This window comes from Melospiza melodia, chromosome Z (assembly GCF_035770615.1).
Source record: "Melospiza melodia melodia isolate bMelMel2 chromosome Z, bMelMel2.pri, whole genome shotgun sequence".
Taxonomy (NCBI): domain Eukaryota; kingdom Metazoa; phylum Chordata; class Aves; order Passeriformes; family Passerellidae; genus Melospiza; species Melospiza melodia.
The window spans coordinates 41398602-41425651 of record NC_086226.1 but is presented as its reverse complement, the minus strand read 5'-3'; the positions used below and the strand labels follow the sequence as shown (position 1 = coordinate 41425651).

At 38.7% G+C, this 27050-nt stretch overlaps 1 protein-coding gene across 5 annotated transcripts in view; it reads left to right on the top strand.

Annotated features, from left to right (window-relative positions):
* The window catches only part of PDE8B (phosphodiesterase 8B), an 86595-nt gene that overhangs the window by 23659 nt on the left and 35886 nt on the right, over positions 1-27050 (top strand). For 4 of the 5 annotated variants that reach the window (XM_063180128.1, XM_063180127.1, XM_063180126.1 and 1 more), the window contains exons 2-3: positions 21955-22011; positions 26663-26853. In XM_063180128.1, coding sequence (XP_063036198.1) covers positions 21955-22011; positions 26663-26853 — 248 coding nt within the window. Of the gene's footprint in view, positions 1-6901; positions 6941-21954; positions 22012-26662; positions 26854-27050 lie in introns of those variants that run through there. The other variant, XM_063180129.1, reaches the window with a different exon arrangement.

The window sequence follows — 27050 nt, the reverse complement described above, 5'->3', positions numbered from 1 at the left end:
ATGGACAGAAGGGAGTTTTAAAGCAATATAGGTAGTAAAAATCAAGCTATTCAACATCTGTTTGTAAGCCTAGGAGAAACTGCTCACAGTCAGTTTTCATATAGAGCTGCAGCCTGTCAGATTTAATTACGATTCATTTGTTTTTATTTGGAAGAGTGAGGTCTGATTCCTGTCTTGTTATATGCATGTTTTCATCAAATAGTGATATAGTTACAGGTGGTATACCTTTCAGTGCTGTAAAAAAAAATCAGTGTAATTGAATGTGGAATTGAACATGAGGTCTCTGGTGTTAGCTTTCCAGCGCTCAATTTTCCTTTTTCTCTTAGGTTAGCCATTTTGCTACAAAAACAGCAAGAGAGGCTTTCCTCCTCCTCTGCTGCAGATTTTAGAAGGTTGTCTGAGGGCACTGTGGACTTGCATGTTGTCAATGATCATTGTTCCCCTGCAGTTATCATGTCCATTATAAAATGCAATTTATCAAACCATTTTGCTAGCCCAAAAACCAAGAAACCTCTTTTAGAAAAGGAGAGAGAAAATTAGGTTTAGCTTTTTGTGTGTATTCTTTTCCAAAGTTAATAAAATTTCTTCTGAGACCCCAGAATAGGTGTTAATGTGATGACTCAGGTGTTTTCTGGATAGACACCCAAGCTCAAGTCTCTGTTTTGCAAGTGTGTAAAAAGGTCCTCCCACATGAGTACTCTTCTCACTGGACTGTTGGCTGTTGTGGCTTTCTCTTTCTCTCGCTTTTAAGATTGCTTCCCTGAAATCCATGCATTCCAAAGAGTCCTGCCTGATGAATCATTACTTCCTCCTTGTCATAAAGACAAATCTTTCTTAAACAGCTGTCTAATTATATTGTGAAAAATCACAAGATTTCAGAAAGGTTGGTTATATTACATTCCAGAATAAATCCATTCACATGTGTTAAATGTTTAGGTCTGTGTTAATATTCTAAGCAGTGTTGTGGCTCATGGAAGAAGTCAGTAACTGCTGTGTCAAACACCTTTGCCATGGCCTTGTTTCAGGCTGTTGCATTTTACCCCAAATTGTAGTGTGTAGACTAGGATAGCAAGACAAAAAAGTTAAGATTTCTTGCATTCTCATGGTTGTGGTGTACTGATCTGCAGCTGCTGGACAGCTCTCCTTCCCCTTGGAGCTCTGGATGGCAGCCACAGGGTGCTGGTGGAAACCTGGGAAATCTTTGGCTACTTTTGTCAAAAAGGTCAGCTGGAGTACTATGATGGTGTGGTGGGTGGTTAGAGAAGAGATGGATGAAGTGAAGATCTGAGATGGACTAAGCAGGTGAGATATCATTGCTCTAGTAAAAAAATGATCAATCTAGCCAAGTTGGGGTGGTTGTGGATGGGTCCTGTGTTATGGGCTGGAGGAGTTCAGGGCAGAGACATACCAAAGGGAATGGGGCTTAAGGGACATGTAGGTAGAGAGGTGTTTTGGAGGGAAATAAAAGTATTTTCTTGGTGGCACTGGATTCTTTGATGCTTTGAGTCTTGAGGAGATGTGATGTCTGAATCTAGAGATTTCTGTCCAAATCTTAGAGCTGCACAACAAAAATGTATCTTTACCACTCAATGCTGCTGCAACAGAAATTGCCTATATGATGTTCTGTGTACAAAACTTTACCCACTACTGCTTAAAGCCACTTGTTAGTCTGTGCTTGTCTCTGTTTTATTAATGAGCCCATCACAGTAGCAGAGGACTCCTGCATCTTATAGTCAAACATTAGAAAGCAAGAAAGAAGTACCTAATATTAGTCTAGACAAACTGAAGATCACTAACCACCTGCTTTCTGAGAGGTTTTGACAAAAAGAGGCAAAGGTGTTCTCCCCAAAACCAAAATTACAACAACAAAATAACACCAAAGCAAAACAAGTTAACACTAAGAATCATAATTGTTCCAAAATGGTGATACTACTGATGTAACTGGTTTTAGTATAACTTCTGTGATAACTTTGTTAAATGTCATCAGGGACTTGTGTATTGCCATCCCAATTAGGACAGAATTCACAAAATGTGTTAGCTCTGTGAGTCTGGTGCATGGGAATAATTTAAACTTCATGGGTTTTTGTTTTTGTTTTCTTTCAAATGTAACTGTATAAATAGTATAATTTTGTTTGGAGCAACGGTTTCTTTGATACATTCTGGGATTTTTTTTGGTTCTGTGTGACAGAGCTTTTACTACTCTAGTCCTTTAGGTGAGATTGGACTGAGCAACGGAACTGGGTTTTTTTTTTCTCACACCATTACTGGGTTAAAAACTATGTGTTTGATAGATTTATTTAAGGCTCACACTCAAGACAAGAGTTGTGCAAGTCTTAAAGACAATATATTTTAAATGTCATGATTTTAAGTTATATTCTGTGCATCCTGGTGGTAGAGATGTCAGACTTTTTCTTTCAGGTTTATGAAAGTGAAATATAAAATTATTGAGACCAGGAAAACTAGTGGGACTGATGAGTATTACAGTCAACCGGAATGGGTGTCTGGTTGCAGATACACATTAACAAAAACAGCTCATGCACATACAGATCTCTCTTGGCCCTCTGCCTTTTTTAGTGGCTTAGGGACTATCTATACAGTTCAAAGAGTTCAGTAATGAACTATCTTCAAAAAAGGGAATCTTTTTCATGGGTTCCACTGCATTTATACAAGAGGCTATTTTTAGATGAAGCATTTTTTGCCCCTTTGGAGCTATAAGTTATCTGTGACCTCATCTTAGATTTGAAAAATCTGCTGTGCTGGAAGTAACTCCTTTAAGGCCTCCTTTCATGTTCGCTTTATTGTTATTTTTTAGTTGCAAATATCCACAGACCTGTAGATAGTTTTATACTGAAAAAGGTGCTGTATTTCTGTAGCTCACATGTGAATTCTTGTCAGAGAATAGTGTTTTCCTGCATGGCTGATGCACGTGATTGCCCATCAAAGGATGACCTTTAATCATCTGAATTTTTTGTGTATCATTTCCTACCACTGAAGAAAGAGAAGCATTTTATTTCAAAATCTAATGAATGAGCTTAAAATATAGTGTTTACTGTACAAAACAATGTTTAATGATGCAACATTAAAACTTGGTGCCATTTTGCACTTCCAGCCCCAGTGTAGAAATGTGAAATGCATACATATAGTCCAGTAGTACAAATTCAGAAGTTGCGATTCCATATGTTAGAATGCAAATCATGCATCTGGAATGATAACACTGACACCAGTGAGATGATGATCTGGCTTTTTTTAGATAGGCAGTGGGCAAAAGGCTATTCAGATTTTTGTAAAATTTCCCCACATTTTATTTTTAATTCAACAGGAATAAATGACTGGGCTGCAATACATTCTCTTGTGGCTAAGGGGCTCACAGGGATCAAAACAGCTGGCATTATACCTCCTACACAGCCTTTAGCTATTTTAGCTGTAGTTGAGCTGTGCTGCTGCTCCAATTGGCTTTTTTCTAACTCCCCCTGATAACTGTTCAACATTTCTTGGTAGGTGAGGGGGGTAGTGGCCAGGCATTGGTACAGCTACAAGATTTGCATCACTTGGAGATGTCAGCAGTGCTTTCTTTCATTGATCTGCCACTCTCCCTGTGTCACAGGATTTTTGGTTTCCACCTGTTCTTTCAGCATAGGATCACTGAGGAAGTGATAACATAGGAAGAGGATAGTTTGCCTTCTTTGAACAATAGGAGATTTTTTGTATGTTTGTACATATACTTGCTGCATTCTTATCTGTAGGTTGGGTCAGCTGTCTGCTGGCATCTTTCCTCCAGTTTTGGTTGACTTTATTCCCCAAATAATTTTTATTTATTTTATTGCCCCTCTCCTTGCCCTTTCGAATGGTTGCAGAGGTATTGCCATTACTGAAAATGGGATCAAAGCAGGATACATTTAAATGTGTGCATTTCTTTGTTCTTTTTGGTCACAGTTCACAGCCTGCTTCTACTAGCTGCTAAGTATCTTCAGTCATTCTTCCTCATTCTGAAGGAGGGTTGTTCTTTGTGTATTCCAAGTATTGACTGAAGTGGTTAGTATCTTACAATACAGGTATATCTTCTTTTTTACGATCAATTTGCATGCCATGGACAGGCAAAAATCATAGCATAAATGTATGACAGAAAAAAAGTACCTTCATGCTGCTTGTCACAGAATTAAGTGTAAAACAGGGAAGAGCCTTCTGTACATCTTCTCTAATCTCCTTTCAAATGTTTCCTGCTTGCCTTCTTAAAAATTCACTCGGCAACTGACTTGTATGCTAATGGGAAGTTAGTAGGAATTGGATTTTCTGTTTATTTGAAAATTTTGCTTCAACAAGAGAAATATTTCAACCACAAAATTCTGGGAAAAATCTTTCATTTGTTCATAAATTAGAACATACTATAGTCAGTTTGAGATTCTGGTTATACTCTGATAAAAACATTCACCTGATTTACAGCTTCTTCAAAAGGCTTTATTTCTAATACATTAATATCTTCTATTAGCTGGGAGGATCAGCTGAAAAATTTTTCCCTCTCTGGTACTGCTAACTTCATGCTGCAGTGCGGAGGTCCAAAGGCATGTTACCATAGAGATACCCACAGTAGTTTTAAACCAACTTTAGGTTACTAAAGCTTGAGTGCTAATGATAGCTGCAACATCAGCTGCAGAATGCACACTGTCAGGATGGATACATGCTTCAGCAGGTGACTACACCTAACTACAGCCCAGTGAATTTCCTTTGTGAGGTTGGAAGCATAGGATTCAGACCTTACAGCTCTTGCTGAGACTTAGCCACTCTTGTACTAGGGCACCTCACCAAGTGCATAAGCACCTCAGCTCTGACACTATTATAAGGGTGGTGTGACACTATTATAAAGGTAGGTGGCATTGAGCAACTAGATCAGATCTAAAAAGGCCCAGTGTCTCCCAAATGGAATTGCAGTGCTTGCTGCTCTTCCTCCTTGCTTGGTAATGGACATGGGGTTTTTTTAAACTTTTTGTGATGATGTATTTCACACCTTAGGTAGAGGTTGCACTGTTAGATCAATATTCAGGGTGAAAAATAAAATGAGTGATTATTTACTCATCTCACCATCAGCCATAACATCTTGTATGTAGTTACAGATTCAGCTCCACTGTGTGTTTAATACTTGTGTGTTCAGTGAGCACATACTGAAATGGAAGTTCATTCCCTTTTGAAGAAGAAGATTAAGTGGAGCACTAAGGTGAAGAATTTAGCAATCAATCTTTAAATAAATATCGTTTCTTATTTGGTTTGCTTCTGATCCCAAATCTGTCAAAAGAAACTAAGCAAGGTAGATGAGTAGGCTGTTGCTGATTCTGTTGTCATTATGTTTCTTTTTGTGGAGAACCTAGTCATAAGAGGCAGCACATGGATGAAATGCTTTCCTGTTATTGCTGGCAGCAACTGAAGGGTACAGTGTATGACAGTGGGTCGTGTATGTTCTGCTGTACATATAAATTCATGAAGACTGCTGTGCTGCTTCATACTGTACACATTTCAGTGAGAAGTAATAATCTCAGGTAGGAACAACTGCAAGTCTACCTGTCGGGGCAACACAGAAAATCATTAAACCAAGCCATCTTAAATAGGATGGGCACTCTTGCAGCTGCTTCTTTCTCAGAATCAGTGTTTAGCAGTAAAACATGCTTATAAATTTTTTCAAATTAGAGTGTATTTATCCTATTTGTACAGTCACAGCCTCTTCACTGGTCTTCCATGACAATGGAATAATTTGTCATGGGTACCAGTGAAATTACTGTGTTCATAGTATAATCTAGTTACTTTAACATGTGTAAAGACTGTGCAAACCTGTGCCTAAACCTGTGTAAATACTGCACTTTTTGGCAAGCGTCTCATGTAACAAAGAAAATTCAAAGTATTTACATGAGTATTTACGATATACATGAGAAATGCAGGAATAGTTCTTATTTGCTGTAATCTTAGGTAAGGCTTCTTCATTTTCCCAATGTGGTAACATGATCAATAACAACAAAATTATTTTATTTTATTATATGCAGAAGTAGGGTAAACTCTTTCATGATCTGATATAGGAAAAGTTTGTAATTTCAGTGTCCCAAGCTCTGAGATGGCCTAATGCCTTTCATGCTGTGGCTTTTGCCTCCCCAGAGAACACTGAGGAGACAGTTTCTGCTTTGGGATGAGGATTCCTGCAACAGCACAGAGGTTGTCTCAGTGTGACCAAGTGGGAGCAAACTCCCTTGGCTGGAAGGGTAGTTTCAAGGCACAGATGAAGATCCCACTCTCCAAAAAGATGGGAACTGTGCCTAGCCTTGCCTTTAGCTTGCCTTTGTAGACTTCCAAATATATATTTCTTAGCTTACTCCTAGTAAGTGTTTTGAGGCAATCATATTTTGAATGTGGTATAAGTGACTGAATAATTAAAAAAAATATCTCTGCATACATCATCATTGAAATTAAAATGCAAGATTAGAGAATGACTTTTCCTTTAATTTTCATTTTTAATGGCATAGTATATTTTTGGAGTGTTTTTTCAATGAAGTGAAATATTAGAAAGCCAGTTAATACAAAGGCATTTCATTTAAACTTTTATGGGACAAACTGTATCTGCAAATGTATGTGTGTCTCTGCTAGAAGCTGCAAGGGGAATTGAAACACAAGAAACTTCGATAACATTAAGGATAAGCCAGCACTTCAGACTTTTATGGGGAAATGGCATTTTCTCAGCATTTTGTTTGTATTCAGTACCTATTTTCATAAAAATTGATGCTGAAATGGGAGTGCAGTGCATGCTTCTATAAACTCTCCATAGTTCTCATGACTTGCAAAATTAATTCTCACCTTCTTTCTCATCTTTCTGCTCATTTTTGTGGGGGCTCTTTTCCTGAGACCTCCTCTTGTCCTCTGGAGTACACAAGGCAATTCCCCATCTCTCAGAACAGATCTCTGCATGGTAAGTACACCATGCTGACTGTAAAATTGCCTTTAGGACAATCAGAGCTGTCATCTCAGACCTACTGTGGATTCAGTGTATGTTGATTCATACCACCTTTGAAAATACAACTATATCTACCTAGAGGACTTAAAAATGTCTTTGCTTTATTTTTAACGACAGTTTTCTGAATAATCTGTATCTGTTACGTGGTGGTCTCTATGAAAAACATAATGACTGCAAATTACAGAATGTGTCAGGCTGTGCTGTGCTTCTCAGCCCTATATAAAAAAGGAGGTAGTGTTCCATGGTGCACATAGAATGAGTTCCCAGCAACAGTACAAAAACAAGTAAAAGAGCTTTTTTGAGAGGATTAATAAGTAAAAAATTACTCCTGTATGTTTTAGAAATGTCTAAGGCCTTCAGTAGGGAATGGATGTGGGCAGTGTCACACGTGCTTATGCTGGTCTGGTACAAGTTATCCTGTGTGGACCATTCTCAGAGATATGATGTTAGTTTGGTGGCTTGATATGACCCTCTGCAGCTGTTATGTCTTTGCAATCCTGATCTTCATTGAAGCCTGACTTAGCAAAATATTTAGGGGCACAAGTAGAACCATCCAGCTTGACTGGAAAAACCAGACCACTCATTTGACTTAACTTTTTGTCAGGGTCATTGTACCCAGAAGTCTAAAATAGCCCTGGGGTGGTTATGACATATGTCTGGCAGCAAAATTTGGAGCAGTTGGTTAGGTCCATGCCATTGAGGGGTAAAATGGGATTTCTCCAAGAACTGCATATGTGAAAATTCATTGTTTTAGTAATTTTATATGAATTTGAAAACTTGGGGTCTAAATTCTGTAAAGGATAGTAATGATATATTTGCAATACCATAATTGAAAAGGTATGGGGTGCTCTTTTATTAGTCAGTGTGAGGATCCAGCAATCTGCATTACCACTTCATCACAGGGTTTCGACAGGTGGGACTAGTGAGCAAGTCAGAGTATTCTGTGTGTGCCCAGAAATGACCTTTTTATGTTCTTTGACTGTAACAATTACAGACATTTTATTACAGAGGAGAAGGCCTCCCAGCCCAGAGTCTCTTATTTGCTTTGGGAAAGCATTTGATCTTTAACAGCAACTTGCTATGTGAACTAAAATGTAATTTCTGGACTCTTGGATCAGATAGCTGGCCCTTGCAATTGTTGGAAGCCACCTCCTGTATCTTCTTCAGTTTCATCAAAGCCTTGAAAAGTTTACTTCTGGTCTATGATTTACTGATGGGAGTCCTAAGCTGTCATGTCTGCTTTTTCTGTTGTATTCAGCTAAGAAACTTCTAACAGATAGCAACATAGCTCTCTGTATTGTTTGAATTTCACCTCATTTCTATGACTCCTGCAGTCAAGGCTCTCTGCTACCCTACCTAACTTGCAGTTGGTTTTTTTCTTTATTTTCTTTAATAGCTTTGCCTGTGACATTCCAAAGAACCCTTTTCAGCAGTCTTGAACAGGACTAGTTTATTATATTACTTTCTCTTGAAAATGTATGATTTTATATGTTTTTAATATATATTTTTATAAATATTTAAATATGGTTTTATCTGCACTCATTTTAGAGTGACCCCATATGTTTTATAAAATTATATTCTATTGCATCTTTTGTTCAATATATCTCAATATTTTTGTTCTTCCATAGAACTCTGTTGCAGAGTGACACAGAGTAGTAAAAGCTTTAGCTGCTCTCTTGTCATCTCCTTTCCCTCAGTTTATGACAATCAAATATTTCTTAACTTCTTTGAAAACTGGATGGGACCCAGTAAGAAACTTACAGAAGTTACTGTTTCCTGTCTTGTGACATCCACTTGTAATAAGTACAATATTAACAGGGAATACAACTTATTTCCTTACAGAGTACCTCCAAAGATAACTGTAAAATAAAGATATATATGAGAGAGATATACAACAGAAAACTCAGCAATAGCTTTTTCTGTTGTAATCTCATGGACTGTAGTGTAACAGTGTGAATAATTTACACATAAGCAATTATTCATTGGAGTTGTCCACGATACAGGGTCTAATCTACTGAAGTGAAGACATCGTGCCTTTTAAAATCTGTGATGGTGCAAATGTTTGTCTGTGAATTGAAACTAAAATATTTTATGGCTCTCAGGGGCTGGATTTCTTAATAAAGGTGGTTGGAAAGTGTCAGGATTCTAATGTCCATGTGATCTCTTGAAGAGGAGATTGATACTCTTCCACAGTTCATGGCAGGTATATGGCTCCTGTTGCTTAGTAAGGGCTTAATTCAGTGAAGTCCTGAACATTTGGACTATGCTGCCTTTAACTGCACAAGAAGCCCTTTTTGTCTCCAGAAATCTTGCTCATAAAATAGAATTAAACAATTGCTGAGTTGGGTTCAACTTCCACAGTATTGAAACTAGGCAATTGCAACTCTTCTTTGGGGAGAGAAAATTTGGCAGTTAACATTGCACACAGCAGGCAGAACTTCCGCTTTTGATTCTTAAGGGTGGAAGTTTATGCTGTGGATGTGCAGAAGCCATGGGAGAAAACTGATTGGCAAGACATTTGCAAGAGGGTCGTGCTTCCCTGTGTGTACAATTTTTTTTAATCTTCTCAGTAACGTGGGTAGTAAGTTGCATAATTGCATCCTCATAATGAACAATCCTAATGGTGGAGAAAAATGACTATATTGTGTTCAAAGAGATGTCAGTACCTAAAAACTGGGGTAGCAGTAAGAGGTCTCTGTAGAACATTTGCATGAGTTTTGTAATGCTGGTTCTGAACCATGGCACTTAATTTAACGGCACTTCTCTTTGGTAAGACTGGAACAAAATGTCAAAAAAAAAACTTTTCCAGAAAACTTTTAATTTCACATGCACATACTGTGTAAGTAGTGATAAGTAATACCAAAATTATTATTGCTTATTGTGTAAGTAGTAATTTGCACTGGTTCAGCAGACCAGGTGAAGGTCTATTGTATGCCTTCTTTCCATGATTTTGCAGAGCTTATTTGGATTGCAGCTATGTGCAAAAGTTAAATCCTAAAATCAGATGCTTATGCTACCTGCCTTTATATGAATACAATAATGGCAGTCAAATATTCATGACTTCAAGTTTGTAAGACTGGGTAACTAAGTTTCATCAGAGTATTTCTTGTTTCTGTGAAGTATGAATTCTTCAGGTGCATCTAACACCTGCTTCTCTGTTCCTCTGAGTCAGAGCTTCCCTTTTCTTTACCATTTCATGTATGTCACTTATACCTACCTTGTATAAATGCTCCTTTTACTCTTCCTCACTCTTCATCTCTGTTTGGGTAGCCAAACATCTCTGTTCGGGTAATCAGCCCATGTGCCCTATTACAAAAGTCTTTTGTCTTTGAGAATTGTAAAATAGGTGAGATGACCTTTGTAAACACTTTAGTCTTGAACAACAAAACACAGAGGGTGGAAATGCTGGGTTTGGGTAACCCAGTCTATTGTGGCTTAGATGACTCACAAGTGGGCAAGACACTGTGCATATCACAGAGTGTGATATCTGGGTATCAGTCTTGGAGTATTTGAGATGTGACTGCTGCTGTCTGGATTTGCTGCAGTGGCTTTGTCAAAACTAGAATAGAAACTTGGACTGAATTAAATGTGATCATGAATTATTCAGTCAGCATAAGAGCCTTGGAGCTGTTTATTTTGATGATAATTTGGCTTTGATTTTCATTGTCTGCACAATTTTTAGTGTGAGACATGGCACAGACTTTCATGTTGATAATTTGTAGTTTCACAATAACAGACAGTGCTAAGCTGGAGGCTTTGTTACAGGAGACACCATCACTCATGATACTTGAGATGGTAGGGTCTGCTCTGGGAATAATTCTATTTGTGGGTTTCTAACTAAAGGGTCAATGGCAAAGTAGTTAATTTTGACATGTATTTAAATACTGGTTTTGTATTTTCAAGTCAATGTTAGACTGTAATGGGGAAAGTGTCCATAGATGTCTGTTATCCTATAAACTTGGGAAGGTTTAATTTTTATTGGTGTTTGTACTGTGAATTTGCAATTTGGAGTGTTGTTGGGTTTTGTATTTTGATGGAGATTTGGGGATATTTTTAATAGAGTTCCTAGGCATAATTCTAAGACATATCTTGTGGATGCTAAAGTTTTAATCAGAAGCCAAGCTAGTTGTTTTCCACTGCCTGCTCCCAAACTCAACAGTTAAGACAGAAGTGCTGCAAAACAAATGCTGTCTGACAGTGTGAAGGACCAGGGAGGAGAGAACATTATGTTTTCAAAGGACATGTGTCTGTCCTTTATGCACAATGCCCTGTTCTTTATTGGAGTTTATTTTGGTTTTTTTGTAAAATATAGATCAAAGTTCAATGCTGAGGGTTTTTTTTGCTAACTGCAAGACAATTCAGAAAACTTCAATAAATGACTCACTCTCATCAGAACATGCTTGTTCTGGGGTTTGTTGGGTTTTTTTTTGGCTTGTTCCAGCAAAAGGAATATAGTGTTTTATAGAGGTTTTAGGCTGAGATAGTATGTAGGTGCCTTTCAGGAGCTGGCAAAAGAAGATAGGAACAGACCTCTTTGAACCAGGAAAAAATGCATTCCAGCAATGCCCACCCAAGACAAGAAGTAAGAGGGGGTAATACAAAGCCAACGCTCTGATGGTGACATCCATCATGCACGTCTGAAGAAGCAGCCTGGTAACCACTGCAGCCTAGGGCTGGTGTTGGAAGCTAGCAGTATCTACAATGAATAGCGTTGGAAATATGGTAGAACAAAACCACGTGTTGGTTTTGTGCAGCCTGGTTTTTGGTAGCAGGGGAGCCACAGAGGTGCCTTCTGTGAAAAGCTTCCTCCATGTCTGGAAGAACCAATCCCTGGTGGCTCTGAGGTTGGACATGCTGCTGGCCAAGCCTGGACCAGTTAGAGATGTTGGTAATGTCTCTGTGGTAATGTATTTAAGAAGAAAAACAAAACAAAGTGAGCACAGTTTTTCCTTGCCAGAGAAGAGGAGGAGATGAGAACGTGTGAAGGAAACAACATGGAGACTCCAAGGTCAGTGCAGAAGGAGGGCAGGAGGTGCTCCAGGCACTGGAGCTGAGATTCCTCTGCAGGCCATGGTGCAGACCATGGTGAAGCAGCTGTGCCCCTGCAGCCCATGGGGATCCATGGGGGATGCAGAGATTCACCAGCTGCCCGTGCTGGAGCAGGTGGATGCCTGGAGGAGGCTGTGGTCCAGGGGGAGACTCTGTGGAGAGAGGGGGCCCTGCTTCCAGGCTGGAGCAGCCTGTCCTTGGAGGACTGCACCCCACGGAAGAGTGACCACACTGCAGCAGTTTGGGGAGGAATGCTGCTCGTGGGATTGGAACCATGCTGGGAAAGTTCACAGAGAGCTGTGTCCTGTGGGAGGGACCCCACGGCCTCAATGGGGAAGGATTTCTCCCCCTGAGCAGCAGAAGAAAACCTCGGGTGATGAACTGACCAAAACCCCCACGCCCTGTCTCCCTGCCCTGTCAGTGGGAAGGAGGGAGGGGCTGGGGGGAAAAGGTGTTCTTTAAGGGCTTGGTTTTACTTTTTATTATCTTCCTCTGATTCTGTTAGTAATAAACTCAATAAATTTCATTTTACGCTATTTTGCTCTTTGAGTGTTTTCTCCCAGTCCTTATCTCGGCTCATGAAGCCTTCACAAAATTTTCTCTTTTCTGTCCACCTGTAGCAGGAAGGGTGAGTGAGAGGTTTTTGTAGGTGCCTGGCATTTGGCCAGTGTCAAACCATGACACCACAGCACATGCCTTGAGTCAAATGGTTTTTTTCCCTTTTAACCTTTGTAATAGAGTCCGTAATTACCTACATGTGTACTTGCACACCAGGATTTCAGGTGCTGCTTCTGACTGCTCTCAGACTGTTGAGGTGCATAATCTTAGTGATTTTGTTTACTTTCAGTAAAATGCTAAATAGTTTATTCCAAACAGTGGAAGCCAAGACAACTACATTTTTCAGGCTATCTACTACTGTAAGAGTAATGTTAATTGAGGAGGTAACTCAAGTGTATGCAGATAACCTCCAGATGCTTTTTCTTAATCAGTGTTTGGAAGGCAAAGTAAATTTTGCATTTTAAAATTATTCTTTGATTGCAGACTAGCAGTATGAGTCACAAGTTATTAGTATTTACCTAGGCCAAGAGGTGATGGAAGACTGTAATGACTATTTAGCTAATCTCTTCCTGCAAATTGTGTTCTAGCTATTTCTGTTCATATTTCTATGATTGTATTACCTGAAATATCCAGTATTGAAACTCACTTATTGGTGTTTTTGTATAATTTTTAATAGCCATGCCCAAGAATTGATCTACTGTATTAAACCATGAGCCTGTCTGCCTGTTATCTTGTCTTGGGCAAGTGTAAGGAGCCTCAGGCAACAGAGAGAAAAGAGTGCACATGGAGAGGGATCACTCCCTGGGCCTCTCTTAACTTATAACTGAAGGGCCTGCCAGTTGAGGTTATGTCCCTAATGATGTCTTCTGCAGCAGCACAGGGGCCTACCTTTGGTAAGTTTTGTTCAACTGCTCTTTTAACAATGCCCCTTCCAGTGGCCTGCTCTAAGTGCAAGCATCAAATTTCTTGTATTGGGAATACTCTTGGTGAGTCACTCTTCCTTCTGCTCTAGCTGCTCCTGATTTCATAGATACCTGTTCAGTTCCTTAGGAAGCTCTCTTCCTAGAAGAAGCCACCTAAGATATCTTGAAATTTCATTACTATTCTTTTTGCTTAAATTTTTCTAGTTTTCATTAATTTATCTCAAGGAAAGCAAAAGATATGTACAACACTGGAAGTGTTGGTTCACCATAAATTTACATGGTAGTATAAAGTTGTTTCGTTTGGATCTTTGTTCCTATCCTCACACTGATTGCTTTTTTGACTACCTCAACATACAAAGATGAAAATACAATTAACTTTTATATCTCTCTGTATCTATAATCTTGGATTTTGCTCTCTCCCAGACACCAGTGCATGTATTTTTGAAGCAGCTCAGTCTCAGTTGGTGTGCTTTTCCCCAAGGTAAAGAAATTTGATCGGATTCCCCAGTAATGCGTGTGACTCATGCTTCTGCGAAGTTGAGAATGGACAGTAATGACAGATGGATTTACAGAAAGATGTCTCACCATGCCAAGATCCATAAGTCTGGACATACTCTGTTCACTTGACAGATGTTTGTAAAAGTTTGTTTTCCCTTCACCTCTTCACATTGCAAGGGTGTTAACATAACTTACCTGCCAAGCATATTCAGTGAAGTGAAATTTGTGTGCTAACAAAATAAATATACTCTCAGAGAAACTTCTGTTGATAAAGTCAAAAGTATTCAAAATAACCTGGATGCATTCTGTAGTTGTTTTTCCTTCCAAAAATCTTGCATAGTAGTTTGGAAATTAAAGCACTTGTCCAAAAATGGATTTTACTTCCCATCTTGTCAGTACAGGCTGGAATGTGATTGCTGAGCAGCAGCCATGATGACAAGGGATAGGTAAAGCCATGGCTGACCTAATAATGCTTTGCAACAGCACCCCTTGAAGGGACTAAATTGCCTTCAGGGGTCCCTTCACGACAAAAGTTTTGTGATTCTTTATTCATTGGAGTTTCAGTGAACATCTTAAGCCCTTACCCAAACCCTTCTTATTCATGCTTCCAATAGCTGGGGGAAGGGGAGGAAATTTCCCAGTGCTGTGAGTTTTGAGACACTCTGTATGGTCAGTGAAGAAAGGGATTGTCTTAATTTGCATGTCCTGCTGCTTTGTGAGCAGAAAAGCATAAGCTAAGACAAGCTATAAACAACAAGGTTAAGGGGTATAAGAGACAGTGTCACCCTGTGTTTGTCCTGCTTTTGCATTTTCCAGTTTTGCGTCTGCTTTTGGCCACTTGTGAAGAGAGGATGTTGGACCAAGATTAGTTGGTTTGACTGATTCTTTTGATTGTTCCTCACAGGTTTTTTTAGAAATGGGAATGTGTTTAGAAATCTCCTTTTTGGATTTTATAAAGGATCATCCTATCCCAATGTGTTCAATCAACTGTATCTCAAATACCAAATTTATTCTATGTTGATACCAAGAACCAGAATTTTGGTAGTGATCCTAATAGTAGATCATGATCCTTGAATCCAGATAAGAAAAATCTGCATGGTGAGAAACTGTGTGTACAAACTGCATGACTGCTTCCAGATGCTGTTGAAAGCCCTAATCTGCACATTATAGGAATAAATGAGATGTGGACTACCCTCTATGGATAGAGAATTTCTGAGTCTTTTGCAGCCTTGAAAGGTCTCAGAGTAGCTGCTGCTGTGAGGATTGAGGACTGCTCAACAATGGTAGTTTGTATGCCAAATGTAGCACCATAATGGCTGAGCTAGTGTCTTTTCTGCTTGTTTGTTCTATTGTCCTATTATGATAATGTATTCACAAGGAAGCTGCTACCAAACTGTGAACAGAATTTAAAAAGTCCTAAAATAATATTCTTTCTACGGTTATCATTTTATATCAGATACACGTTTATTATCTTAAACCTCATAGGATTATTTTACAAGTGTCAGCTTGCTTGTTGAAGTCATCTAAAATCTCTATTATCTAGACACTGATATTAATTTCTCTATTTTTATTTCTCTTAGGATGATCCACTACTTGTGACTTGTTGGTGCTAACTGCCTTTTGTTTCCCTCTCTCTTCCCCATGTCTTTCAGAGGTTTACCTGCATCCCCCTAGTTTGCTTTTCTTCCCTTGAAACTGATTTTAAATTGAAACAGGAAGATTATATGAGCACTACTCATTCTAGTTGCTTAAAACTGGATGACATCTCCTGGGCATGACAAAGGGAGTGAGAAATAGAGAAGAAACAGATCTGTGGTTTTGACTATTTGTTTTTCTAATTTCTTATTGGAAACACAAGCTAGGAAACCATATAGTGAGGAATGAGAATGAAGGAAGAAAGAAAAATCTTAATATCTGTTCCTGAAGCTGATTCTGAGACAAAACTTCTCAGCATTGCACAAAAGGAGTTTGTGCAAAGGAGAAGCAGAGTTTGAGAATGAAACACAAAAAAACCCAACCAACTTAGCCATTCATTATATTATCAACTGTGTAATTCACAGAAGTTCAATTTTAAGCATTTGATCCTTACTTTGAAGTTTTTATGAAAGCTTCTGCTTATCTCCAGAACTGGTGACCATCTTATCTCTACTAACATATGAATCTTGTCATATGGCTCACACTGAAGAACACGCAGAGTTTGCAGACTGAGGCATCTCTATGGCAGGTCCCCTTAGGAACCCAGTCAGGATGGTATTCAGAGCACAGGAGAGATGCAGGGACTGCAGTGGGCTGGTGGATCTGATATGAGATATTCTATGCCTAGCCATGCTTGGTTTAAAATGCTTCACTGCTAAATTAGTGCTCTCCATCCGGGTGAAGGCAAGATTGGTAGGGAAGAAGAAGGTGGGAAAGAAAGTTAGGGTCTAATGCTCACTTTCAGACACAGTCACTGCAGAAAAGGAGCTCAAAGGTCATGGGTGAGAGTATGCAACAGGAGCTGAATTTCATCACCCAGAGGTGAAAGTTGTCATGGAAGGAAGGGCTCTTCTTCCCCTTGACTTGTTCTGTTCCCTTGTAAATGTCTAATTGTCTTGTGTGCAGTGACATAGCTTTAACTGGGGGTATTGATATGGTCTCAGCCCAATTCTGCTTGCTTTTGAGAGGCAAAAGAACCACATGCAAGTTTGTGAACGCTACCCTTGACCTACATGCACACCCTGCCAAACCTAGAGGTTTTGGGGATTTGGGGTCCCATGTGTTGCCTGTGGATGTATTATTTTTATGCTGCATGCCTCAGTGTGTGTTGTCACAAATGTTGTTAGCAGGCCACCACTTCCAACTGCCTGTGTGTATTTTTTATCTTAAGGGTCAGACTTCTCTTAGGAGTGCTTGCAGAGACTGCAGTGGCTGAACCAGCAGTGATAAAACTTTATTTCTTCTAAGTAGTATGTGTTTGATCATTGTTTTCAGAAAATAAAATAGCATGACCTTGCATTAACTTCAGGGTTGAGCTGTCCGACTATCTAATGCTCCTCTGGACTCCATGGAAAAGTGGCAGTCGGCTGGCAAGAGGGGAGCAGCTCATGGAGCAGAGTGAGTTGGCAGCCCTCTAGTGGGGCTGGGGAAAATGAAGGGGACCAGCAGCTCAGCAAGCAGATGTAAAAGTTAACTGGAAGCCACCGCAAGGAGAATCTGACAGGGAAAAAGAAGTCGAAACAACAACTACAAAACCCAACAGAATTTGACAACAAGGTGGAAGAGAGCCATCTTTCCTGAAAGAGAGTTGCTGTAGTTACTGGGACAGTAGCTGTTCTGGTGGGTGGAGAGGATAAAGAGTCAGACAAATGTATGAGGCGGGGAAAGATGGTGTCTGAAAAAGCTGGGGAGGTCAGACCACAAAACCATCTAGCTCAGGATCAAGCTCCAGCAGTAGGAGTACGTACTGTAGGAGTGATTCATCCTACTTAGTCTCTCAGCCTTTGCCAAATTATCATTTAGGGGTTTCTTGACTCAGAGGTGAAAAGAACTCTCCAGTTTTCTCCCATAAATGTGCCCCTTCTTTATAAACACAAATTGCTAAACAGGTCAAGTGATACTCTTTGTAACTGTAGAAGCTGACAAAGAAAGAGGGAGAGACTCCAAACAGAGAAAGAGTGGCCAACTGTTAAACTATACAAAAGTGCCTGTGGAGTTGGAGGCACCAGAAGTGAAAAAAACTAAAAGAGGAGAAAGATTGTAATATTGTTCTATTAAGGAAGACTAGACAAAGAAAAAATGGGGAAGGACAGAGGAGTGTAGCTTTGCTGAACAGCGGAGTTGGGCACCCTTGTCTGGTGTGCTGTAGCAGGCAGAAGTGCAGGACACCAGCTCCAGGCCAAAGGTGTTGGACATCAGCTCTTGGCCCTGTGTCTTGTAACGGAATTCATGCAAGACTAAGGCCAGGGTTGAAGTCATACATGGTTGTGGACTGCAGTTTGGCTAGGAAAAAAAAAAGCCAAGGGACTTGAGATTGAAAATAGTGGTACAATCAAACATGAAAATGGTAATAGCCAAGGAATAGGTCCCTCCAGCTCAATTTCTTCTATCCACACTTCACCAACAGTGTGGATAGAAGAAACTGAGCTGGAGGGAAGTGCAAAACAGCCCTGGCAAAGATGCAGCCAGGGCAGCACAAGGCTGAGGTGAAAGCTGGGTCAAAAAGAGATTCCTATTACTGGCTTGCAAAACCAAAGAGACAGATGTCTGAAAACGCTACAAAGCTGAATGAAGGGATGCACTAATGAAAGGGAAAGGGAGGAGGGCAGGAAGCCTTCAGGGCAAAAGGATGTCCAAAGGGACCTTGGCATCTGCGTGTTGCTTCTCAACTGGCACATCCGTCCTGAGCCTTTTCAGGACCTTTGCTTCACTGCTTGGTTGGCTCTAGCTGCTATTGTTGCTCTGAAGCAGCACAGAATTATGCAAGAAGGTTTTGTTGTACTAATTAGTCTGTACTAATTACAGTGGTGTGTTGGTAATTATTGATGATTCATAAACTGCATGGGCTGCAGCCATACTGTGGTAAAGACTTTTGTACTGGTGACTTAGAAAGGTGAAAATTCAATGAAGTAGTAATGCATTTTGCTTAATGATGCTGCTATGATAGTAAGCTATTTGGTGATCACTGGTTTGAACAAAAGCATAAGAGCTAAGAAAGTGCTATTGACTTTGTCTAATTATTTGTTTCATAGCTGATTCCTGGGGAGAATGCTAAGGAGATTACAATGATACTGAAAATAATATTGGGCAGTTAAAAATGTTAAACTTCTTTTATCACGGGTTTTATGCTTTTATTATTTCTCGGTGGTTATTTCTTTGCTTTCAATACAGTGTCTGTTCCTCTGTTCACTGAAATTAGGGGTTTCTCATTGGCCTCTTTGGAATCAGGCTTGTCTCTGCATGTTTTACCAGAAAAGTCTGTTATGAGCTACTACACTAATTGATTTAGGTTGCAGATCTATTAGCAGTCCTTCCTGGCAGTCAGTCAAATAATGAGAGCTTTATTTAAATTGGAAATCATCAGTAATGTGCTATTCACTTAAGTGAGGAAATGGACAGAGGTATGGTCATGGTATCAGTAATACGCAATGTCCACATGGTCAGATTCTTCTGGGAGTTCAGAAGATGTGGAATTAGCTCCTTCAGGCAAGTGAGAGTTCTGTAGGGCATTTGTTCTGAAGGCCAGGCACACGTCTTTATTTTTGCTGCCTCCTTTAGCTGAGTTTGACAGAGGAAAGTGAGTCAGTCACCTATACCTACAGCAGTTTGGGCATATAAATCCAAGGGTCTGATTCAGGTTGTGAAACAAGACTCAGAACTTAAGGACCAGAAAGGAGGATGTCAGACATATTTTTTGCTATATCTAATGAGAAGGTTTATTTATCCTTCCCATATTCAGGTTCATTACCAACCTTAATTTGTTCCATCTGTTTCTGTGCATTGTATAAGTAATGAAGTTGAGCATCTTAGGAACTCAAAGACAATACATAGCAATCTTTCAGGTAGAACAGCACCTATTCTGCATCCCTCCATGGTTCTGACCCCATCAAGTCTGCACTGAGCAGTACAGGGACATGTTCACCTACATCAGGAGTCTCTGATTTTCTAATTTTCACCTAACTTTCCTGCTATTAGGAAAGGCAAGAGCACCCTGAATCTGGAAGGAAGGGAGGAAGATAAAGACCCTGATTTTTTTGTCCTTCTATTCAAGTGTTTTCTATTCATTCATGAGGCTGACACAGAAACAGCCGGGAGAAAAACTCTGAGTCAGAGTCTGAGCGAGTGGATTATTTTGTTGCTGTTGTTTTAAAGTAAACAGGATAAGAAAAGTGGCTAATCTATATAAAGTAATATCTGTAAAGGACTTGATAGACTTGCCTGCATTGATCTGTGTCTTGGACACAGTTATTCCATTTTTGACAATACAGAGTGACTAACTCTGAATATCTTCAGAAGCAGTATAAAGTGGAAGGCATTCATTTATAATGTGAGTTCCCTGATATTTCCCTGGCATTAGTAAATAGAGAATAAAATAAATATCTCTGTCCCAACATACATGGATGTGTCTGTATTCTTCTTTTGTACTGGTGACTTCTTTTGTTGAAGAATGCTTTTGATCCACACCTTCTGAGACAGTTTGAGCTATGTATTTTCAAAAACATGCTTTTGCTCTGAGACTGACTGAAGCCTGTTGTGTAGTCTTACAGATTTGTCTAATGAGATCACTTTGAGACTTTTTTTTAATCAAAGTGTATGATAATAAAATATTTATTTAAGAGTTTCCTATTGAGTATCATTGGAGTTTGAATGTGCTGTTTTCCTCTTTAGGTTCGGGGGAATAGGAGCTGTGAGCTTTCAGAGAGCTGTTTCTTTAACTTACTCTTAACTCATGGTTGATGATGGGTGCTAACTTCCATTTCTGTTCAGATATGCTTACTGGAACTAAGCTACATTCAGCTACAGCAGGAGCTGTAGTGGGAAGTGAAGCTTTTCTGTGAGAAAAGGAGAGGTTAACTACATTTATATTGGGGGCAGTTTTTGCTTTGGAAAACAGTGGCAGGCTTTGTAGTTTAATCTTTTGGAGTCCTGCCCGTTACCACCTTCTGACGTAGGTTGTTGAGCTGAGAAGAATCGATGCGCACTGGTGCATGAAAGTCCAACGTGTCAGTTGAAGCTATACATAATGCCATTGTCTCACGTGCAGGCCAGGCTGTTAATGCTTAACGCTGCATTGTATTCTCTAAAAGAAAAGAGTAGAATACCGGGAACTTCATCTGTTTTAAATGTTTGTACACATTCATTTGAAAAATACATTTTTAAAGGATTAAGTATTGCCTGTATAAAAGGCTCAAGACTAATGAGCACCACAGAGAAAAATGCCACAGAAGTAAGGCTCCAGCATTCCTATGTGCCAGGGAATGGCCTTGGGAATCTGCCTACAATTAGGGTTTTGGTCAGATTACATGTCTTGCAGGGTGATTGCTTTAACTCATCTACACCTGGGGCACCTGGGGTAACTGGTGACCATGAAAGCAAGGAGTGTGCCCTTTTGGAGATTGATAACTTGCAGCTAATTCTCCATATGCACGAACATTGTAAAGGTTTAAAGACTCTTCTCATTAAGTAGGTGCACCTGTGTGAGGGCATATGTATTGTTCTGTTGCTTAACAACCTTCTGTAGCTAATGGTTTGAAGTGAAACAAATCAGTAGTGTACAGGAGAAGTGTACCGAAATGTATCAAGACACAAAAAGTATTAACGTAGTCCAGTTCCTAAGAAGTGTAACAAACAAAGCAGCTACAGCCCACATGTACTGGCTTTCTTGCAGCCGGTTTAAATTATGGTGTGCCATCATATCTTCTGAAAATGTCATGGCTCACATGGTAGTGATATTTTTACCTGAAAACTGAAGGCTATGGTTCAGGAAAACAACTCTCAATCTGCAACCCAAACAAATTCCCTTTTCTCAAAAGTCACTTCTTTCCCTATGAATCCCACTAAAACATTATTATTTAGAATATTTCACAAGACCTTTAAAAAACGTTCTGTATTACATTCTAATGAATAACTTTTGGCCAAAGATAAATAGCTTTCTAGTCTCCAGCAAAAAAAAAAAGTCCTTCTAGATAACCTAGGTACTCTGTTGGGGAAACAGGGAAAAGAAAGTGTTTCTTGCTTCCTTATTTAAAACCCTAGCATTTTTAACTTACAGGCAAGTAATACAAAAATAGGAATTTGGTAAAGATTATCATGTGAGATGCACTTCAAAGTAATGAAATTGCTGGTGTTCATATGCCAGTGTGCTTTTTAGCATCTTTCATGGTTCTGTTTGACCTTTAATTCTTGTATGTAAAATGCTGCCTTCTTAAGAATGACAATGAAAAGAAATCTGTATTTCTTTATCAGGCTTCAACTGCAGAAGTACAAGTCGGGCCCATGAGACTGACGCAATACCCAATTCAGGTAAGGTGCTCCTTCAGTTTCTAAGAGAGCCAATTCAGTATTGATAGATGAAGAAGTTAAGGTTCAAAGTCTTTAGTTAACTATAATATTTTAATTTCACTTGTACAAGGACCGTAAGAGGGATGATGCGTGTTTTGTGTATCTGATTGCTTGAGAAGACCTACAAGTAAATTAATTCAGTAAATAAGACCCTTAGATTTCCACTAACATCCCCTCATTCCTTGTTTCTGTCCTACCGGTAGGAGTGTGAGTGTATGTGCATCAACCAGGGAAAGAGCTGCCTCTATGGATAATAAAACCTGTTCAGTTTTGCTATACCACAGCAGAGAGCTTAATGAAATTTAGGTATATGTTCAGTTTTGCTGGGTTTTGCACAACAGGACAGAGAACTATGTTTTACAGACCACCAATTCAAGAAATGTCCTCCAAGAAGACAGGTTCAAATTCAGCTAAAGAACAACAGCTCTTATCCATATATGCTTCATTTTCTGTTCATTTTATTCCTGTGATAGTATCAGATACCAAGTGCTATTTTTTTCAGCTTATAGTGGATGTTGGAACTCTCAGATTATAGGAAATTAAATAGCCTTTTAGTTTTTAACATTGTTTTAGTGATACATAATTCATCTGAATTAATTTATGAGTTGGTTAATTCTGTAAAATACAGACACATTTTGTCACCAAGCACCCTCTCTGTGAAAAATCTATGTGTGGAAGCAAAGCATCATAAAGCTTTACATTTTTATGGCTTTACATTCAGTCTTGAATGTGAAGCCATATGAATGGCTTTATGAATGTAATCTCCATGATTACTCAATCTGATGAAATTACTTGTTTATATTGTAATAAGACTGAGGAGTAGTGACTTCAACAGCAGAACAACCTTCAGTTTTGCAGGGAATTTTAACATAGAAATGTGTAACTTTTCGCAGAAAAATATTTTTAGATCATGTTCATCTTCAGAAAGATTATCCAGAAGATATTTAGCAACTACAAATACTCTCAGTGCTTTTTCAGGTTATTACTTCATAGAAATTTGATTTGCCCAAGGCAAAGTTGGATTTTTCTTGTTTTCAAAAATTGACATTCTTCTTGGTATCTTTTTAGATGGAGGTGTTATTTTGTCTTTACATTTCACAACTGAGAATCTGTGTAAGAAAATAATCTGTTTTAGGCAGAAATTATTAAGTAAAATCATTAACTGAAGAATTTTCCTTAAAGATCTTGCCATACATTAACTTACTTACAGTTAAGTAAAACATTTCATGTAAACCCACCTTGTGTGTTTGTGGAACAAGCCACATTACCTCAGATAATTTGGCAGGTAATGCACAGATCCCCACATTAAAAAAATGAATGCTAATCTTTTATTCCATCTTGACAATACAATTATGTGTTTCTCTGTGCATTGCAAACAGCTACTGAATATCACATTTTAAATGTCTATTTGTGGATGATTAATCATGTTTACAATTGTCTGAGAAGTTAAGTTCCATTTGTTAAAACAATTGCCACTGAGGCTTTTCTTAGCAAACTTCATTTTATTCTGCTGTGTTTTATGCTGTTATGGGACACCTGTGCAACCTCAAAATGGCACATATTTTTTGTCTGAGAAGTGACCTCACTTGTGCCTGTGACCTGCCATAAAACCATTTAATAGATTCCCCACTGGACTTCATGACCATATATGTCAGAGTAAAAATTGGGTTTCATTTGTACAGAATTGTGACCCAGGTGCTCCTGGCCTTAAGAGGCAAAGGGAAGAGTACAAAGCAAACCAGCCAGCTCCAACCCTCCAGACATCCCATATACACACTGCACAATTGCCTCAACTTTGTACCAAGGCTTGTAAATAAGAATGATTTGATTTCAGAAATGACCATGCTGAAAGTACACAAAAAATATGCTTTCTCCAGGGGACACTGGAGATGTGGTTTTTATAAACGATTAGTGCACATAAAAAAGGTGTTGGATCCTCTTGCAGAAACGTTTGCTCATAAGCGTTTCAGTGTGCTCCTATTCAAATGCTGCACTTTCTCACCTTTTAGGACATTTGTTTGCCATCATCTCTTTCACAGTGTTGACACTGTGATCTTCCCTCATGAGCTGCAAATGAAGCACGATGATGCACAGCATTTCGCTGTTCCCTCATACCATTATAACGGGTATCTCTGTAACTTTATTCAGAGATACTATGTCTTTTCCAATTTGAAAGTCTCTTGCTGGGATATGATGATTTGAAAATGATTAAGTAGCTTCTTAAGTTGCTGTAATTTTCTTTCTCCTTTTGGTAGCTTGTTTATCCTCAGCTGATGTTTCTTGTATTTCAAACTCTTTGAAGCAAATTTCTGTTCATTTTCTGTATTTGTATAATAAACTTGGAACTAGATGTGCAATAGTTGTGTCAAGCAAATACTTAGAAAGAGAGTAAAAATTTCAGTGCATCACCAAAATTGGAAAGGCCTCTACAGAGAAAGTCCATGGTATTCCTAAACTAGGGCAACACTGAGTAAAATGATCCTTTTACAGTAACACTGGCAAATCATGCAACAAAAAAAAAAAAACTACATGAAGTTTTTTTGGCATGGAACACAGATTGAATTTAAGCATTTCCTTGATCATGTTGTTTATATGGATTATTACATTTTTGCCTTGACTATGACAGCATTGTTCAAGTATACTTCTAGTTATATTCTGTTTTGATGATTTATAGTAAGCTCCATACAAATGTCAATGAGAAAGTGTAGTAGTAATACCTTAAAACCACTTTTAAAATTAATATTCTCAGAAGGATTTGTGCACTGATAATCAGCTACCAGGGAGAGATTGTATGGTTTAATTAAGCTCCATTATTTTAAAGATGATAAATTACTGCATTTTGCCATCCTTTATTTCCAAACTGGGAGTGCTGAGAGAAGGAAGATATCAAAAAACGCGCCACCCCCGCCCCCCACAAATTTTCTTTCTCCATAACATTTCAAACTAGGAACAAAATAAAACTAATAGCATTTGGAACCAAACAGAAGATTGTATCAGAGTAGGGACTTCACTCAGGAAGTAGAAAATCTGCAGCTCAGCCACATCACTGCTTTCCAACTTTTTGATGGCTGGAAAAAAAACCTCAGGGATTAAAAAGAGTGACAACAATTACCTTGGATGTTAAGTGTCAGTAAACCAAATCTGCTTATTGATAACTGCATTTAAAAACCTTCCAATACATTGAAACTTTTACCTTCTTAATATTTACAGTAATGGTGAGCATATAATTTTCTTCCATTGTTTAATGAAACTCTGACTGTCACAGGAACAATGATTGATTTTTTTATTGTTTAGAATTCAACAATCCAGGAAGCTAAAGATAAGAAGAAAGCTATTGTCACCTTTTCTAGCTTCTAGACTGATGGTGCTGAAATTCATGTGCTGACACCACAGCTGCATAAAGCAAGGTGGATAAAGGTTATTGGCCTTTCCTACAGGCATTTGGAGCAAAATTTTGCATATTTTTATTGAGCACGTTGTTTCAGTAAAGTCAGGGATGACTTTTATTTGTGAAATGAACAGGATTTTGCTTTATACATGACTAATCTCTGGCTGCTGACTTTTTGTGCAATTTTAATAGCTGTGGATAAACTTTTGACTTTTTGAGGCCTTCTTTTTCACAGCATATTTGCACTAAATTAGCCCTGTTCTTCATCTGACACATAGGGTAGCACGGGTAGTAATCAGTCGCTATGGTAAATACCTGCAACTGTAATGGGGAATGTCTGCATGACTTAGATTAATAAATGGACACTGATAAATTGTGTGTTATGGGGCAAGGATGAAAAATTTATTCTCTCTGAAAAACATTTTCTTTTACATGAGAGGCACAGAAATACAGCTCTTTTCAGCTTCTATTCTGCATGTCAGCTTGCAAACAGACTTCCTACAGCATCTCCTTGATCTTCAGAGTGGCACCTCTGTACACTTCTTACCTGATCTTGTGTGAGCAGTTCCTTAAGTGTTCAGTTGAAATTGTCTAAACTACTTTATATGCTTAGAGACAGTGTGGTACAATTTATTGGGTAAAAAATTCTCACATTTGGATATTTTTCCTCCTGTACATACCTTCTTGCCTGTTACTCTTTTCAGCTTTGAAATAATATTAGTTAACACCACTTTTTGTGATTAAAGAAGAAAAGAACAGATAAAACTGTGGGGTTTTTTGCCCATTCTTCAGGGAATGTAAGAGGTAATTAAGGCAGCTGAATTTCAGACAGTTCCTTACTATCAAAAGTGTGTGTAGCTTGGATGAGACAAGAGTGGCAATGATGTTGGAACACTCTGGTTGGTTGCTGATTGATTTGGAACAGGAGCTAGGAAAAAATCATTGTGTGGTTTTGTCCTAAACTTTTAAACAGTCCTTGTTTAAAACCATTAACTATTTATATAGTTAACTATTGTTAACTATTGATTATTTATTGATAACTGTGGTATCCATTAAGAAAGGTGTACTACTGCATTGGTTGTATTACAACCTGTGCTTCAAGCCTCCCACTTTTAAAGCAGACTTTAAATCTTTCAAAGGGCAGAAGCATTTGTTAAGACTTGCTCCATGCAGAAGACTACTTTATGTGCTTAATGTGGTGCTGCTGTTTTCCATCCTCTGCAGGTTTTGCTAATCTTTGCAAAAGAAGACAACCAAAGCAATGGTTTCTGGTGGGCTTGTGACAGAGCAGGATACAGATGCAATGTTGCCTGGACTCTGGAATCAGCACTTGAATGTTTCCTGGATAAGCACCAGGAGATAATTGTTATAGATCACAGGAACTCCAAGTATTTTGATGCAGAAGATATCTGCAGGTAACGTAAAGCACCTTATGCTTCTCTTAAGCTTTGGAATACGTTGTATGAAACCAAACCTCCTAATTTGAAACCAAAAAATAGGGAAAAAATAAAAACAACACACAAAAAATGAACACCTAAAATTATAGTGGAATGGAAGTTTGGGGACTGAGGCCAGGAGGTTTGCACACATCTACAACAATATAAAAACTACA